The sequence below is a fragment of the Lynx rufus genome, unplaced genomic scaffold, assembly GCF_022079265.1.
Source record: "Lynx rufus isolate CCGP_SWC_20201006 ecotype Redwood Valley unplaced genomic scaffold, mLynRuf1.p SCAF_3, whole genome shotgun sequence".
In the NCBI taxonomy this organism is placed as follows: domain Eukaryota; kingdom Metazoa; phylum Chordata; class Mammalia; order Carnivora; family Felidae; genus Lynx; species Lynx rufus.
In genome coordinates this window covers 13,007,162-13,026,529 of record NW_025814845.1, presented here as the reverse complement: position 1 = coordinate 13,026,529, position 19,368 = coordinate 13,007,162, and the positions used below count along the sequence as shown (strand labels likewise).

Genomic DNA, 19,368 nt, shown 5'->3' with positions numbered 1-19,368 from the left:
TATTGTTAAATAAGATGAGCCAATGACAGAATAAGAACAAATCCTATTTATGTTTTTTTAAAGTTATATAGCTGTGGGCATACATATACCAGCATATAAAAACAAATGCATATAAAAGAGGACCGGAAGACAAGACAAAACTGTTTAATTGTTAATTCTGGGTGAGGGGATTATGACTGAGAATCATATTTCATTTCATATATTTAAAATACATTTTTAGAGTAAAAATGTACTCATAGATAATGCAATCTTTAAAGAAATGAACATTTCGTACATTTCTTTCAAAATTAGTTGGATCTATATGAAACATACATATCATCTATTGCCAAATAAATGACCACACCAACAATGTGGTGTTCTTCAAATAAAAGCTGTTGAGTATGATATGGGGAAAGAAGTAATCTTCCTATTTTCAAATTTGCAGTAAATCCTAATGTGTACATCAAAAATATCCCCAAATCATTAAAAACACAAGTCAAAACTCAGATCCCCAAGATGAGATATTTTGCTGCGCATAAGATGCTTACAGTAATCGAAGAGACTTCAATCCATCGAAGGTTCGAGGAGGAATACATCTCAAACGGTTGTAACTAAGAATTCTGAAAGCATACATAGTCGATTTGTTTTACTCAGATATCCCCAAATGGCCAAATGTCATTTTAAAAATGAAGCAGTTAAGAAAAGGGTTGTTTTAGCATTTTATAAATTGAGAATATCGATGCATAATACTTTAATGTTTGTGTTTTCACTAATACAACATATTTATTTTTAAATACAGTCTAGAATGCTTCCTTCCCCAGCCTATTCCCTCTCTCAGGTGGCTTTCCTCAGAAGTCTGTCTTAAGGATCTCTTCCAACCCCACCACAAGTGTAAATTATTCTTTGCTCCTATTATAGAACCCAGCACTTTAACAATATCTGTATTTGTTTACTAGGGTTTTGTTTGTTTCTCCCAACAATATTTATATTCCCTGAGGGCAGACTATCTATCTTGTTAACAGGGAACATCCAAGGGCCTAGAAAATGCCTTTAGTCCAGTGAATTGATAAACAGTCCATATCACATTTTCACACTCACAAGGTGAGGAGCTGGGTCATGTTGCTGAAGCTCTGATTAGAAAGGGTGCTTATTCGGTTGTTACTTAAGTCTCTATAAAAGAAAAAGAAAAAAAAAAGGAGTCTACTGTTACCAGAGGAAGTGAAATATTAGTGATTCTTAGAAAGAGAAGGTTCTTCTTGTTCAGTCACAGCTGCACGGTTAGCATTCAGCTTTTACCTGAAAATAACGAAACACTGGATAACCCTCTGAGGTACATCGTAATATTCATAATTATTCACACCCCTGCCTGTTGAAATTAGAAGCGATGATATGTTTTGCTTTGGCCACTGCAGTAAGTGTGGGCACTGGTGCCAGGTTTCAGTTCAAAACAGAAATTTGAGAGGTTCCTGGGTGGCTCAGTTGGTTAAGCGTCTGACTCTCGATCTCGGCTCAGGTCATGACCTCAGGGTTCATGAGGTCAAGCCCCACGAAGGGCTCTGTACTAACAGTGTAGAGCCAGCTGGGGATTCTCTCTCTCCCTTTCTCTCTGCCCCTCCCCTGCTCGCACTCTCTCTCAAAATAAATAAATAAACCTAAAAACAAAAACAAGACAGAAGCTTTGGAGTGAGCTCACTTTCCCCATATCCCTCTGCTCACTGCTTTGCAAGACCTGTGATGTTTCACAGCCAGTGCCTGTGCCTTGGTCGCAGAGCAAAGGCATGTGACAGGTGGAGGCCACTCACAACAGACACATCTTATGCGTGACAAATAAACCTTTGCTCATGAAGGTTCCATTGGTTGCACATCCTTTATCTTCCCTGTTATATATGCTCCTTGATACACACAGTCAAATTTGATAACAAAAAGAACTCATTTAATTACATCTGGAATGCCATAATTAAAAACTTTGCCCTTGGAAAAAAAAAATCACTGGCGTACCGTAGGTCTTTAACAAGTATCTGTTTAATGAATAAGTTAATGGGAGAGATGTGGATTTTTTACCCAGTGCTACGTGGCTGTTTATACAAGTGTACTAGTACTATGGGCTGTGATTTATATTCAGTTAACACGATCTTATTTTTATTACATATAATAATAAATGTGACCATATATGATACATATAATACTTATTGTACTATAATTACATTATAACATATAATGTAATATAACACATAAATAATGACATTTTATTGAAATACATTAAATATCTTTGGCAATTTTGCATTAGGAAAAATTAGTGAATATAGCCATACATACACTCATACAGTGATATGTATATATTCTCTGTTTTTTTAACACAAAATGCTAAATACATAAATAAAAGTAAGATTCATGAATAAGTGAAAAATTATAGGTCATAATTTATGATCATTTTTTAAAAAGTTTATTTTTTTTATTTTGAGAGAGAGAAAGAGAGAGAGAGAGTATGCACAAGGGTGGGGAAGGGCAGAGAGAGAGGGGGAGAAAGAGAGGGAGCCCAAGCAGGCTCCATGCTGTCAGCTCAGAGCCCAAAGCAGGGCTTGATCTCACGAACCGTGAGATCATGACCTGAGCCAAAATCAAGAGTCAGATGATTACCCAACTGAGCCACCCAGGCACCCCAATTTATGATTTGCATGTGTGTGTGTATTCACTGCTTTTTTTTTCTAAAGCAAAACATACAAATAAATGTAAGATGCAGAAAAGCTGAAGATAAAATATCAGTAAAATGAACCTACAAAATTGTGAAATGATAGGAATACTATAGGAACTTAATAATTAATCTTCTTAGCTGCTGAAAACTACATAAATTTAGAAAATAAGTTAAGTATATCTATATTGGCAGAAGTTACCTGAGTAATTTGAGTTACTCATGAGTCATTGGTAAAGTCATTTCTGGATCTACAAATTCTCATCTTTCATTTCCGACCTGGTCTTAAATAATTGCATACTGTTCCATAAATGACCCAATTCACCTGAAGTGACCGTCTGGAAATTGCAGTAATTTAAAGGTTTATTTAACAGAGCAAAATGTATGCAACCAAGTTCTTGCTGCTACTAAATAAGTGACTAGGGCCAGAACAAGACATCTTAGGGGATATTCTCCCTTAATTTAATCATTGGTCATTTAAACAGTCCTACATACTTTTTACAAAGTGATTTTCTTACATGTTTAAGGGAAATTGAAAACGATTAATAGTACTTTAACCAACCACAACCTTGCTTAAGTCAAGTTTATGTTGAGAAATGTAACATTTTCTGTGATTTATGTTTCTAGAATTCACTAATTAGGAATAAACCTTCTTATTCTAGGAACACTAGAAATCAGCCTCCTCAGCCAGCTGTATTCACTCGAAAATCATATAGGACTTAAACTAAAGATAATGTATTTCCATTTCCATTTACTCCCATTGCTGATTTTTTTTGGATAAGTTTTATCAATCACAGCAAGGCTATTCTAAGTGTGACATTATATATAGTAAGATTGCATCTTTTAAAAAATATTGTGCATATAACTAGATCAAAATGTTGGTATATTTAAATATAGTCTTGTATTACCACTTAAAAATCCATTTACATTAATGAAAGAGAGAGATGTTATTTTACAAGGACATTAAACCAAACTGAAAAAAGGAAAAAGTCAATGTCTGAAATTTATGTCCAGAATATCAGCATCTTTGTCAAGTCTACTTAAATACTGCCCAAGTAAAATGAATTTTATAAAATTAAATTTGAATACCAGAAGCCCACAACTGAACTTAGAATGTATTATAAAAGAAAATGAAACCTAATAAAATGCATTTTCAACGTTATTACTATCCATGACCTTTTGCTTAAAGTCAAGAATCAAGCCATTATTTTCTATCTTTCTCTTCTTGGCTTGTCATAAAATAGCCCATATTCATCATCAGTCGAAGTATCCAAATTTGCTGCATTTCTGTAGTTCTTGGCTACTTAGGCTTTATCATATTTGTACTTCGAATTAGAGGAGGCCCTTTCTCTACGATGCACCATTGCCTGATTGATATTCAATGAAGATGTAGCTAGTGATCCAGAACCAGAATGAGCAAGTAGGGAGGCATCTAACTGTAAATGATTTATCTCATCTGAAAGGTTCACTAGATCTTCTGCCCGTTGCTACCCCCACTTTCATGAAACAGAGTAAGGAGTCAAAGATGAAAATACGCAACACATTACTTACATAAGTGTTAAATGTTTGTAGTTAAAGAGCTCCTTAGGAACCAGTGTAAATTGGTTCCCATCCAGATACCTAAAAACAAGAAAACAATATTATCTTTTTCGTTTTTTCTAAAGGAACAGAGGTGTGATATAAAACAGTTGACACTATTTCACTCTTAACTGAGGCAAGAAAGCACTTGGCAATTCTGGCTTTAAAACATCATGTTCCTAGTTGGGGTTCCTATTTAAAAGAAGTAAAGGGGAAAAAAGCAGAGTTGTTCAATCTAGTAGAATTATTTTGTGGATCACTTAGCATAAATTACAAAACCAAGGAGATACTGGTGAGTGCAGTTCTTTGAGGTTTATGTAATGAGGTGAGTCATGTGTCCAACTGTGTGTCAAGAAGAAGGTTCATTCAATCAACCATATTTATTTGGCCTCCTGTGTGCTTGTATTTACACGGAGACAAGACCATGAAATGCATTCGCTACTGACAGAACCTCGCCGAGGGCCAAGACCACTCTTCACTGCCTTACACTTAGCAAATAACAATGGATCCATACACTTAGCAAATAACAATGGATGGTTTGAAGGAGATATTTAGGAATTCGGATGTAATGAGATTTCAGTTAAAGATATCCTGAAAATAGTTTTTAACCACTGTATATCTGCTTTGTGACAATAGTTTTAGAAGGTTTCATAGAACATCACCACCTTTATCAAGGACACAATATAGCAAATATATGTAAAAGTAATAAATAACCACACATGTGTGAAGTTTCCCTTTCTGACCAAAGTCAGCAGAATAATCTACAGATAGATGGAGTCTGGGCTAACTAGCAAGCCATAAAAATAAATGAATGTGTAAAGTTCTATCCATAATGTCACAAAAAGAAAAATAAACTGCATTTCAATCAAGGCTGTTTTTTCCCAGAATATAGATGAGGAAGGGTAAAAGTGTCTTTCAGCAATGTAGGCCTTCTCGCTGTAGATGTGCCTACAAACCATTGTGGCACCTTGGACACAGGCCACCTCCTACTCCAGTGTTGTGGCAAATCTTAAGATCCAAGGTTGAGGCTATTAGTATTTTTGCTGGATATAGAAATCGCTGAGAAATTGCCTCAGATAATAATCTGTTTCAAATAGTTCAAAATAAAGTATTTTGAAATAGTTCAAAACTAAGTATTTCTTGGTACCACTAGAGGGAAGCATAATCCCGTATAGTTCAGTACTCTCCCTTTATTCTGGAAAACGCCATAACAGAAAGCTAAAAAGATTCAGAATGCGTGCTACGGATGTGTACATGTCAAACAATCTAAGAGGGAAATTACATGGAACTGATTAAAAATAATAGATACCAATTGTTTAAAACTGTCCAATAAAACGTACTTTTTTTTGCCAAATTCTTTAATAATTTAATATAATATGCAATGAAATTTTTCTAATACACACATATATGTGATTGTAGAGAAGGACCCCGCTAACTTGGTATGATTCTAAGAATAAGCTCTTGGGGAGGTAAAACTTGAATTCACAAGAGACTAGTTAATATTTTCCTCATCTCTGTAACATATTTTGTTAGAAAAATATTACTTTCTAATACTTTGTAAGGAAACAGATTGAAAATTCAACAGTTTGACAGAAGAAACATATGGACGGCAGAGACGGGATATGAATCAAGTAGCTTCTTAGATGAAATTCAATAATGAAATTAAAGAATAAGTTTAAAATTATTTGCTAGGCATTGGGTAGAGGCACCAAGGTATGGGCTAGTTAAAAAGATGGGATTCCGCGTTAAAAATGATCTATTTATGCCGAGTGTTGTGTTCTTGGCTGGGCTGTTCCTAGAATCAATGTTGAGCATACAGAGTACTCTAAAGGCATCTGGCTTCCAACACTGGATGGAGAGTGATCTTCTGAAATAATACTTACTAAAATAAGAAGTATTTAATTACACACACACACACAAAGTAGTGCTTATTGTCAATTAACAACTGTGATGGGTGGCCAGAGAGAGAAACTGAACACTTCACAGCATTTCAAATCTAAGAGAGACCTTCTGCATATATGTGCTAAGATCACACCTTTTTTTTTTTTCTTTTTTTTTTTTCTCTATGTGTTCAATTCAGGACCAAATTTGTAGAACCGTGCATGATTTGAAAATAATTTCCCTGGTAACTGAAGCGACATCTTCTTAAAACTCATTATGTATGTTCCATGTTGCCAAAACTTTATCAAAGCTGCTTTTTTAGAACGCTCGTACTCATGTATATGAATTATAGGTACACATCTGCACAAATTACATTAGAACCTAAATCTTTTTTTTTTTTTTTTGAGAGAGAGAGAGAGTAGGGGAGGGGGCATAGGAGGGAGAGAGAGAGAGAGAGAGAGAGAGAGAGAGAGAGAGAGAGAGAATCCAAGTAGTCTCCACACTTTTAGCATGGAACCTGACACGGACTCCATTTCATGACCCTGGGATCATGATCTGAGTCAAAATCAAGAACTGCATGCTCAACCAACCGAGCCATCACTAAACTTAAATCATTGTTGTTACAGTTTCACATAGAGAAAATAAATAGGCAAAATGAGTCAAGTGCATTCATATCGAGCATTTGTCCATGGTACATAAATATACAGAGTATGGAATGGAAAGGAGCATTCAGGCTTCATAATACTCAAGCAGCTTGTTCTCATTCTATTCCACATATATAACATGACACAGAGAAGAAAGTGTGCCTGGTGTTTAGTGTCTAGATAAGTGTATACTGACCATGTAATATGTGGTCATAAATCAGTTATGAAAATGTTAGGGATAATTGGCCTTATACCTTTTATGATCAAAAGGATTCTAATTCAAGGCCAAAGGGCAGTACCTGTTTTTAACACAGAGATTATGGTAGCTTCTTCTATATTCTAGATATTTATGAATTCCACGTGGGAAGATACAGTGGTAAAGAATAATTAACCATATAAACTATGGAATATCCCAGACACTGTAGAGCAACTAAAAGTACAGCATTTCCTAAGGTGTATTTGCTAGAACATTAGTCTTGCAAGATAGTCTATGAGAAAAAGGATATACAGGCAAATGAGTATTGGAGTTATCTTATATTTTACCACCCTCTCTTGGAGTGTCACAGTGCACCTTAGCATAACATAGACACTGAGAAATCATGCAGTGAATAAAAGAAACACAACTGAAATTTCCCAAGTGCATCTAAACTGCCTTTTTGTAAAAAATTGTTTATTTGTTTATTTTGAGGGAGAGTGCAGGGGAGGGGCAGAGAAAATCCTAAATAGGCTCCTTCCTGTTGGCTGAAAGCCCAATGTGGGGCTTGATTTCACAAACTGTGAGATCATGACCTGAGGCAAAATCAAGAAGAATTGGATACTTAACCTACTGAGCTACCCAGATGCCCCTAAGCTGCCTTTTATATTATCTGTTTAGGGTTTTCCATGAAACTATCTAATGCCTACAGAATGGAATTTGGAAACGGGACTCTACATTTTGTTTGGTTTCCATTTCCCTTGTTGAAATATTAATTGTTAAGGAAACAGACAAGCTCTACTTACAATTCAGTGACATCTCTTGGAATACCTTTGGGCAAGACCTTCAAGCCCTTATTGCTACATCGGACGACTGTATCCAAGCATGTACATTCCGTGGGGCAGCGAGACAGTGGAGAACAGCTATTGTCATCATTTCCTAAATTGCCGAAAGAGATACAGGAAAGCCCAGATTTGTGGCTTTGAAAATGACAGAAGCGATGTTATGCTTTTAGCTTAACAAACACAAGTATCTTGAGCCATGTGGTCGCTTATACACATAGAGGGCGTTGAGTATTTACAAACTGGTACCATACATTTTGTACAGCACTGTTTTCAGATTGCCTAGGGCAGGATTCCCGAAAATAATTCACAATGTATATTATCCATACAATCATAACAGTAATTTTCTCTGCTCAGTTATTTATACAAATTATACTTTTTTTTTTATAATTTTTTTTTCAACGTTTATTTATTTTTGGGACAGAGAGAGACAGAGCATGAACTGGGGAGGGGCAGAGAGAGAGGGAGACACAGAATCGGAAACAGGCTCCAGGCTCTGAGCCATCAGCCCAGAGCCTGACGCGGGGCTCGAACCCACGGACCGCGAGATCGTGACCTGGCTGAAGTCGGACGCTTAACCGACTGCGCCACCCAGGCGCCCCATATACTTTTAATTAGAATATAGAAATGTAAACTGAATTATGGAGGAGTCATAAGGACACAGACATGAAGAAACATAGAGGGATTAAAATGTTTAGCAGAAAATGTAAATGTTTTTTGAGTTTTTTAATGTTTTTAAATGTTTATTTATTTTTGAAAGAGACAGAGAGAGAGTGTGAGCAGGGGAGGGGCAGAGAGAGAGGGAGACAAAGAATCTGAAGCAGGCTCCAGAATCTGAGCTGTCAGCACAGACAGAGCCTGATGTGGGGCTCGAATTCATGAACTGTGAGATCGTGACCTGAGCCGGATGCTCAACTGACTGAGCCACCCAGGTGCCTCAAGGCCCTCATTTTAAAATATAAGGCTCAAAGGGGCTCTCTACTTACTGGTAGTAATAACAGAACCTGCTCTACCTATCTTATGTGGCTATTGTGAGAATCAAATATGATGATACATATAGAGCTTTAAAAAGCGAAAACTATTATTTTTGTTAGATTTACTAGAATTTATTTTATTTATTTATTTTTGGGGGGAGAGAGAGCTCGACAGAGTGCAAGTGGGGGAGAGGCAGAGAGTGGGAGACACAGTGTGAAGCAGGCTCCAGCCTCTGAGCTGTTAGCACAGAGCCTGATTCGGGGCTTGAACTCATGACCTGTGAGATCATGATGTGCACTGAAATCGGATGTTCAACCAACTGAGCCACCCAGGCGCCCCTAGAATTTCTGTTTTTTAAGTCAATTGCTTTTCTCCTTTGCAAATGACAGTTACTAAAAGAGATGCTTAGAATGATAAAGAAAAGTTAAAATGAAGCTATATAAACAGTACCAACTACAAGTTGAAAACTGGACAATTTAAATAAAACATTCAGAAACACAAAGCAAGTAGACTCGGAGGTGAAAGCACAGTCTGAGAAAGTATGTGCCCTGTTTCTAAAACAAAACAAAACAAAACAAAAGAAAAAAAAAAATGCCCCAAACTATCCGTTTGTGTCCCCTAGCGTTGGACCAGTCATTTGAATGCTTGGTAGCAAAAGATTTAGCAAGGTTTTCTTACCATCATCACACGTGAAGTCTTGAATGGCAACATCCTGGATGGGGATTTCTTTGAGGAAATATGGTTTTTGACATCGAGGATTTCCAGTTACGATCCTTTTCTTCCTGAGCCATTCCCCAAGCCAAGCCAGGTAGCAGTTACAGTTAAAAGGATTGGCCAACAGGTTTCTAAGAGCCACATGCAAACAATGCAGGGATGAGTTTAGGGGGTCATTTTCTTACCTCTCAAAACCCCATGCTGCCATCTTTCCCACACTATTTCTGCTGGAATGACGCCTTCTGATTCTTTGTATTAACCACCCCTCACCCCCATCCCCCATTCATACTCAATCACAAGCAACATGTGGCATGCATTTTTTTGGCTAAAATGTTTGCTTGGAACTTGAAAAATAACAACACTTTCAAATGAGAATCTTCAAATAATTTCATGGAGAAAATAAAGCAAAGTAAGCAATTCGGACGTTTATGCAGGGGATCCTGATAGATATCTCATTTAGAGAGAATTTAAACTCGTCAGAGATCTGATTTGCTGTCAAACTTCCCTGCACTGATAATGCAGTAATTTAATATAAAGATGGAGGCTGATTACCTTATATTATTGAGTTTAACCTGACAACAGCTATTTTATTAATTTATCATTTCAAGATTTCCATCCCTTATTTGCTCCAGAGAATAGGTTTCCCATCTAAACTGACAGCTGAGTTGATTAAATGCCAGTTATAAAAATGAATTTACTTCTACAAATCTCAATACTTTTGGCATCTCACCACTTCAGCACAAACCTATTGACAACCTTATTATTTATAAACATGCCATCTTTAATATGCACAAATTAGTCACTCGATGTAAAGTGTCACATTTTATGTAGAAAGAGGATTAAGTACTTTACTGATGGATGGATGCTTCCCTCAAATTATTTCTTCAGTGACTCGAGCTATGTTGAACATGTTTTCTGTTTTGTTTTTCCTTTCTAACTACCTTTCCAGTTAGATTAGTATATTTAGATGCCACCATCACTAGGAAATCAAATCTGTTATAAGATTTATTATTTCAAATACTGCTCTTTAGATAATGACATATAAGAGAACAAAAATACATTGTTTAGAGGGTTTTGTTTGTTTCTTTTTTTAAAACAACACCTTCTGAGTTCTATCTATGGACCTACAAATATTCTTTATTTTCTAACTGTCTACATAAAATATCCTCTTGGACAGGCTCAACCTATTTCTTCAATATTTTCCTAATATCATTGTAAATGCCCTCCAGTGAACAGTCTCTGTTGTTGGTCTGGCCATCCTAATGTCGCTCCTGTCACTGTGAATGATCCTTTTGAGCATAGTTTGTTGGCAATAACCCTATCAGCTCTGTTTTTATGGTATTTACACCGAAAAGACTCCGACGTGAGAACACTGGGGAAATCTACTACATTTCTGTGATTTGCAGTGCAATCAAGTTATAAGATTAAAATTTATAAATCAAGTCACATCACATTACTATAAAAAATAATTGAAAATATTATAAATTTTGTTAAATTTTAATATGAGAGGGTAGGTAATATTTTTAGAAAAATTAACATAAATTTAACATACAAATTTGTTGAACACTAAACCCTTGATCCCATTTTTGTGAAAAGCCTAATAATGTATTAAAATGCTATTAATAAAAGGAACAAATATAATACATTGGCTCAGTAATACAGAAATGAAGAAGATCTTTCATACTTACAGGGTAGATAAAGAATGCAGAGTATCAAATGCCCCTGGTGCAATGGTAGTGATTTGATTATCATATAAAGAAAGCAAACGCACAGAACTCAGTCCTATGAAACTGTCATTGCCAACACAGCTTATGCGATTACTTCTCAACATCCTGAGGGAAAGGAGAACATTGTTATGGAGAGAAAGCATCAAGCAATCAGTTTTGCCCATCTGAGGATCCAAATAACCCCTCTGCAAATGTGTGGCATTCATTACTGTTTTCTGAGTGATCTCTTGTCATTAGGAATTGCTGTGGATATATACCAAAAAATGCTTAGTTTGCAATGATTGCACTCAGCTACAAAAAAGCACGGGTGAGCCTCACGTGGACTCACAGCCCCATCTGATGAGGGTAGAATGTCTTCCTCTGATGCTATAATTATGTTTGCCTGATTACATAATGTCCTAATTCACCTACAGCTCTCTGAGCCCTTGAAGGCCTGTGATTTGTGTATTCACGGTAGCATTACATCTGAGGTTTAACAGAAAGGAAGCAGAAAAGAATCAATAGTCACACACAGCAGATGGGGAACTGAGAGCATCTCAAGGACTTAGATGCCAAGTCAATGTCAGCATAGGCTGGGGAACCCAAACTAGACTGAGCACCTGAGAATCTTGCACACGTTATTTATGAAAATTATTTTATCATTTTAATGTTTGGAACTTAAAAAGAGGCAAGAGTTAACAGATCCCAGTTGTTCACAATGAAGTTTAAATCTGCTTCTCTCTCTCTCTCTCTCTCTTTCTCTTTTTTTTAAGTTTATTTATTTGGAGAGAGAGAGCGATCACAAGCAGGGAAGGAACAGAGAGACAGGGAGAGAGAAAGAATCCCAAGCAGGCTCTGCACTCTCAGTGCATGGCCCGATGTGGGGCTAGAACTCATGGACTGTGAGATCACAGCCTGAGCAAAATGAAGAGTCAGACACTCTTGAGACTTCCGGGTGCCTCCAAACCGGCTTCTCTTGAAAGAATCCTGACCTCTTTAAATTTTTAGCAACTGCCATTAATAGGATTAACACTGATGTCTTTTCCTTGTCACTGCTGAAGTTTTGGCTCCATTCTCAATTCTTTGCTGAACTGTTTATTTGTGGAGCTTAGAGAAGGAATGAAAAATGTCTTAAAAAGCCTGTGAAAATGAATAGTTGCCATGAATCTTATTCAGAATTGCTGAGGTTATTTTACTTAACTTTTCAAGGCATGTGTTGAACACCTTCCTAGAAGATTGCAGTATGTTAAAAAAAAAAAAAGAGGCAAAAATAAGTGAATAACAAAGTGTTCCTTTAAAATTCTAGGTTGCTCTAAGAAATACATAAGAACTATCAGCTTTTGCATTCTGTTAAGTCACATATAGGGAGAAAGGATGCTGCCTTCCTTGTCAAGGAATAATTTTACGTTAGGAAACAAATACACAACAGAGAGGTATTTCTATCCACACTATCATTTGCCATAAAGTAATAAAGAGTATTTGGTCTTAATCTTGGTGGAGTCATGGACCGCTGGGAGAAGCTAAAGAAAAGTTTTGCTCCCTGTTACTAGAAAAATCCATAAGTGCACATATGCACCACATTTTGGCTGCAATGTCAAATATTCAAAGACACACTGAAATCTGTGCACATATTAAGAGGTTTATTAGTCTCAAAGAGTTAAGAAGTCTAGGGATAATGGGGGTGTCTTGTCAAAATCTTTATAGTCCCAAGCCCAAAGATATCACTTAGAGAAATACATATATCCAGACAAACCTACTTTCGTCCTTTGAATACTGAGCTTGGCTCTAAAATGCTCTAGTATTCTTGTGTGGCAGAGTGGGTTAAAGACAGAGCCACGCACATCTGTTTGTGCCCAAACATCTGGGGCACAAAAACATCGCTAGAAATATAATGAAGGAGAAAGTGAATTTAGAGGACCTGTCTCAGGGAGAGTCCTGCGAAAGAAACTGGTCAGAAGAAAACACTGGAATAAGCTGCTTGGGATGGTGTTATGAACTTGACCGTGTGTTTCAAAATTCATAGGTCGGAGTCCTGAGCCCCAATGTGACCATATCTGGAGACAGGGTCTTGATGGAGGTAATTAAAGTTAAATGAGGTCCTGAGGGTGGGACTCTAATCTTTTAGGACTCGTGTCCTTATACAAAGAGGAAGGGACACCACAGCATTCTCTCTCTGTACACAGAGGAAAGTGCATGTAAGAGTAGAAGGAGAAGGTTTCAACTACAAGTCAAGAAAGAAATCTCGCTAGAAACCAACCCTCTCAGCACCTTGATCTTGGACTTCTAGGCTCCAGAACTGTGAGAAAACAAATTTCTGTGGCTTAAGTCATCAGTCTGTGGTATCGTGCTATGGCAGCCCAAGGCAGACTGATGTAGGCAGGACACAGACTCCTTCCTCACCCCCTTCCCCTCCTCTGCCCAACCCCCACGCTGCCTCTTCAAGAAGGTGCCAGTAACAAGCAGTCCCTCAGCTATCTTCCAACAAAAGATGCTTCTGCTTGTAGGATTCGTGTTTTGCAGAGTCGCCTGAAGCAGCCTGGCCGAGGGAGGTGGGGGCAGGAACAGATGCAGCCGCCTGTGGTGTATTTTCTCTGCTCTCCTCTACCCTCTCCTCGGTATCTCCTCCATAAAAAGGCTAAAAGACTATTTGCATAACGTTTTGAAGGGGCTCAAGTTAGTCTGTGGGAGGGCTGCAGGCTAGCCCTGCTGGATGTTAGGTTTCACTCTATCCCTGGGAGGCTCAGGGGCAAACGTCTACACTCATGGGCAGACATTTTCAGTAGGACTTGAATTCAGGATGCTAGGAACACATCCACGCCGGCCGGGGAAATGGTCTTCTCCCTCTGCGCCAGATAAAGAGCAGGCAAGGGATGTCTTCAAGTATCCACCCTTCTGGTTGTGGCTCTGAGGGACAGGGTGACAGTTTAGGAGAGACAGTACAGTGTGGACCTCTCTCCACTGTGATCACCATCAGCTGCTTCTTGGTTACAAATAGTTTCCTTCATGTCCTCCAAACGCTTCAGAGTGTTGATTTGTACATCTTCCAATTTTAGGTTGCCACTTTTGTCAAACATAATTATATACTTCCGAGAGAATAAAAACTACATATATGCACCGTAGAAAATTCAAGTTAACATAAAGTGCGGTTTTTGCTATTCAATCCAATCCCTGTCCTCTTTGGTCAACAACTTTTTGGAAACATAACGAATTTCTTTGTCCCGACCTCCCTCCCCCCGAGCAAGTAGGCACAACTCTTAGCATGTTGCTTTGAAATAGACGGTTCACGATCTACCGTCAGTCAGTCTCTTTTTCACTAAGACCTCACAGGAGCAGACAAAGGTGGTTTCCAGACGAACCGTTAGTTATTCTGTGCCACAGGGGTTGGATTGGATTCTGAAGCTAGACCCCTGGGGCCAAGAACGAGTGTTAGATGGAGGCGTTTGATGAAAAGGCAAGAGAATGAACATTCAGAGGCAGAACCAGGGAAGGGAGGAAATCTGCACCAGCACTGGAACAAGAGCAATCTTTTTTGCTGAGGAATCAGCCATCGGGAGACATTCTCGATCTTTTGCAAGCAACACACCGAAGTCTGGGGGATTCTAGGAAGGGAATGTTTGCACGCACAGGATGTGTGTGTGTGTGTGTGTGTGTGTGTGTGTGTGTGCGCGCGCGCGCACGCGTGTGTGTGTGTATCTGTGAGAGAGAGATGTAGACAGACGTTGAGATGGTAGGGTGAGGAGGAGTCTGAGCTACTCCCCCACCTGGACTTACAATGACCAGTGAACTACAGTGCTGTGATGGAAGAATCACAATGCAGATGAGAATACTTACAAAGTTTTCAGGCTTTCTAATCCCCTGAACATCTTATGCTGAACGTTTTCCAAACGATTACTCGTGAGAAGTATTTCATTTACACCTGATGCTCCTTCAAATGCTCCCTCTTCAATGTCTGTGATCTTATTGTTGCTAAAGTTTCTAAATTAAAAAAAAATGTTGAAATCAAGATTTTAAGCTATTTCTTTCAACAAGGGCACTGAGACAACATGTCTGACCATTTTCTTCTACTAAGCAAATTCTTCCATAATTTCCAAGCTTTTCACTGTCTTCTGAAAAGACACCACACTTCCTATTCCATTGAACCAAACTGATGATGATATTGGGGGAGAATGTCTATGGTGAAAAATACCAGCCCAATCAACGTCAAAATGATCTTCAAGGGTCACTAGGAGTCTAACATTGTTGAGGTCAGGTATCGAGTTGTATAAACCTTTATATTCAGCACAATACTTCAAAAGGAACTTTTTAAAGAAATGCCCCAAAGACTACTGAATGAATTAATGACTAAAAGAAGGCAATTGGGTAGAGAGAAGAAAGATGGGTTAAATGTGTGAACATTTAGATAGCATCAGAAGTGTATCAGAATAGGGGCGACTGGGTGGCTCAGTCAGTTGAGTGTCCGACCTTGGCTCAGTTCATGATCTCACAGCTCGTGAGTTTGAGCCCCACGTCGGGCTCTGTGCTGACAGCTCCGAGCCAGGAGCCTGTTTCAGATCTGTGTCTCCCTCTCTCTCTCTGCCCCTAACCCACTCGCATTGTCTCTATCTCTCTCAAAAATAAACATTAAAAAAATTAAAAAATAAAAGAAATGTATCAGAATAGGGGTTTGTTCCCAGTAAAACTTCTTGTTGTAATAATGTGTCAAAACAGCCAACTTAACTGTCATTATCCTGTGTAACACAAAATACTACAATGCTTGCCCAGAGGGCAAAAACATCCAACTGAGGTAACCCCTTGCTACAGGTTCTATCTTTCCTTTTCTCATTGCTCACTCAAAGACCCAGAATGCTCCCAGAACAAGGATCATTTTTATGTATCGTTGTATTCCTCTCAGAGCACTGCATGTAGGAGTTGCTCAATAAATATGTGTTGACTTCAAAGGTATGAATAAAAAGTAAGGGCAATCAGTGCCAGCGAAAAGGAGAAAAATGAAATAATATGAAACTCTTTGGGATGCAGTACAATATGGGAGTCAAGTGCACAGGAAGTAGACTACTCTGCCACTTACAAGTCAGTGTGACCATGGGCCAGATACACATATGAAACAGAACAATGCTCCTTCTCTCCTTTCAACGTTTCCTCTCAGATGGAGGCTGTTCCATTGGCCTTACATACTTGACCTCTGTTCTGTCCCTCCCACCCTTCCACCTCCTCACGGGAGGGGAATATTGTCTGAGTGTTACTGAAACTGCTGAGTTGATAAACTGATTTTAAAATATGAGTTGTGGATATGTAGTAACACAGATGAGCTATCAAGCCAGTTTACCAATCATTAATTTTGACTATCTTCTAATGAAAGTTTAATGAAGCAAAAAGTCAAATAGTTGACATGAATGTGCTGAAAGAGATATAACAGCGTGGTTTAGGGAATAGTAAAGGAAGTTACAAAACATTACCGCACCCATTTCTAATGTGCTTAGATTGCTGAATTCCTGCTGTGGCCACATAACAAACCAGCTGTCTGAATTAAAATAAGATGCTAGGGGCTCTGTTAGAGAAAACGTGGTTGGCATCGCTTGAAACTCCTCTCAGAAATTACCCTAAAATCCTGTCACAGGTAGTCATTGTATGGAAATTTCGCCCAGCCTTTTATAGTTTCCAATTTCCAAAGAAATCTGAATAAAATTGCAAAGGGATGTGAAAAACACAACAAAAGAGCACAGAAATTTTAAAAGGTGGCTAATGCACGGCTTACATTTTACGTAACTGCGGAAGTTTCTTGAAGATTCCTGTAGCTTCCAACACTGTGAATTCATTATTATTGAGACGCCTCAGAAAAAAAGAAACAAAACTTTCATTACCAACAGTTAGGAAGGGATTAGATTTTATTTCTCATAACAGAATTGTAAGATCATTTAATAATTATTCCAAAGTAAAATAGAGAACACATGCCACAGAAAATCTGTGGAAGTACTGATTTTTCCCCATTTCACTCAAATTTCAATGATCAAAATAAAATATGAAGAAGCGTATAATAAGGAAAACCAATGATCAAAAATCAAAACTAGCTCTCACTCAGTAATTTATAGAATAAACTTTCTCAAACTTTTTTCCACTATTGTCCCTCCTCCCCCAAAGCATTTTTCTCCCAAAAAGCATTTTAAACCATTTTTTCTAACCACTTGCTGCAAATATTTTTTACTAATGGATTTTTTGATATGCAGTTTATATGCCATAAAATTCACTTTTTTACAGTGTACAATTTAGTGGTTTTTAGTGTATTCACAAATCTGTGCAACTATGTTTGTTGCCTAATCCCAGAATATATCCACCACCAAGAAGAAATCTCATACCCATCAGAAGTCACTCTCAATTTGCTTCCCTCCCTGCCTTAGTCCCTGGCAACCACTAATTTACTTTCTGTCTGTATGGAGTTTCCTATTCTGGATGTTTCATACAAATGAATTCATGAAAAGTGTGGCTTTTTTCGCTTTACACAATGTTTACAAGGTTCATCCATGTTTAGCGTATGTCAGCACTTCATTCCTTTTTATGGCCAAATAATATTCCAGTCTATGGACACGCCAATTTTGTTTATCCCATTACCAGCTGATGGATATTTGGGTTGTTTCTACTTTTTTTGATTATCATGAATAGTGCTGCTACCAACATTGGGGTAGACGTTTTTGTGTAGATACATGTTTTTGATTTCTTTGGATATTTACACTGATGTGAAATTGCTGGGTTACACAGTAAAACTAATATTTAACAATTTGATGACTAGCGAAACTGTTTTCCAAAGATGCTGTGTCATTTTATATCCCCCCAGCAATGCATGAGGGGTCCAATTTCTCTCACCTGTTACTGTCTTTTTTTGCTTTTATGGCCATTCTAGGGGATGTGTTACCTCACTGTGGTTTTGATTTATGGTTCCCTAATGCTTGATGATACAAAGCATTTTTTTAGGTGCTTATTGGTCATTTGTATTTCTTTTTTAGAGAAATGTGCACACAAATAATTTGAGCACTTTTAAATTGGGTAATATACCTTTTTTATTGTTGAGTTGTAAGAGCTCTTTATATATTCTGGATAGAAGTCCCCTACTGGATACATAATTTGAAAATCTTTTCTTCCCAGTACTGATTTTTAAATGTATAATTTAAAAAGCTCCTAATTTCTTAAAACACACAAAAACTTTGCTGAATAATAAATTAGATGTTAGTGCTGTAATTCTTAATTGACAAGTAAGCCTATTTAAGCTGTTATCATGCAGGAAGATATAATTTGAATTATTGTTTGTAATAATATTGGCAATATACACAACTCCCTACGTGACCATAAAATAGAGTTCAGGCCTTTTACTGCATGTTCTTCACACATTTCAAAAAATCCTGGAGCTATGAAATAGATTCAAAAAGTAACAGGAATAAAAAAAAAAAAGTATCACTACAGCCTCGGGGTAGTTTCTGTCATCCCTTTGAAAGCATTACATTATTTGAAATTACTCAAATTGCTTAGAATTCATTAAGTAACAGGCGCGAATATAGGCATGGTGGGAGATAAACCATAAAACACAATCCCTGTCATCAAGGAGCTACAATCTAGTTGAAGACAGAAGGGTTATGCATGCAGAAAAGGACAACCGACTTTGCAAAGAAGTAAGTGGCAGATACCAGATGGTGCTATACATAAACGTTGCTAAGATGTTCCGAAAACAATGAGATGTCACCAGGTTTTTCTTCAATTTTTAGAACACTAGTCTTAGTTTTATAAATAATGTCACTAAAGGCAAACCATACATGGCACAGAATCTATAGATGATTCAACAAACATGTTTTAGCACCTAGTATGTGCTAGGCCCTTGTTAGGGTTATAAATATAAATCTAATCTCACTATTCTTTTGTTTCTCTGCTATGCTATCCATTACTCAGGAAAAACAAAACCTACCCGCTGTGCTGTTAATACTTGATAATCACTGAATCCTTCCACCTTCAGGTCTGTGAAGTAATAAAGCGGATAAAGCCTCTCTGCTTTAATTCATAATATACAGAGATTCAAAATGGTGACTCTCAAAGCACTTTATTTGGTTGCTGTGAAAGACTATATCCCTTAGAAATCTATTACATTTTTAGAAATGGGTATGGGCATAAATAATACCCAAGAAATAAA

The 19,368-nt window shown here is 37.6% G+C and overlaps 1 protein-coding gene across 1 annotated transcript in view; it reads right to left on the bottom strand.

The window, feature by feature from the left end:
• SLIT2 (slit guidance ligand 2) overlaps positions 1 to 19,368 on the bottom strand; it is a 131,949-nt gene that overhangs the window by 68,979 nt on the left and 43,602 nt on the right. The window contains exons 9-16 of the mRNA XM_047091412.1: positions 16,954 to 17,028; positions 15,033 to 15,176; positions 11,184 to 11,327; positions 9,460 to 9,626; positions 7,771 to 7,903; positions 4,220 to 4,288; positions 1,078 to 1,149; positions 528 to 599 (exon numbers count right to left, since the gene is read on the bottom strand). Coding sequence (XP_046947368.1) covers positions 528 to 599; positions 1,078 to 1,149; positions 4,220 to 4,288; positions 7,771 to 7,903; positions 9,460 to 9,626; positions 11,184 to 11,327; positions 15,033 to 15,176; positions 16,954 to 17,028 — 876 coding nt within the window. The remainder of the gene's footprint in view (positions 1 to 527; positions 600 to 1,077; positions 1,150 to 4,219; positions 4,289 to 7,770; positions 7,904 to 9,459; positions 9,627 to 11,183; positions 11,328 to 15,032; positions 15,177 to 16,953; positions 17,029 to 19,368) is intronic.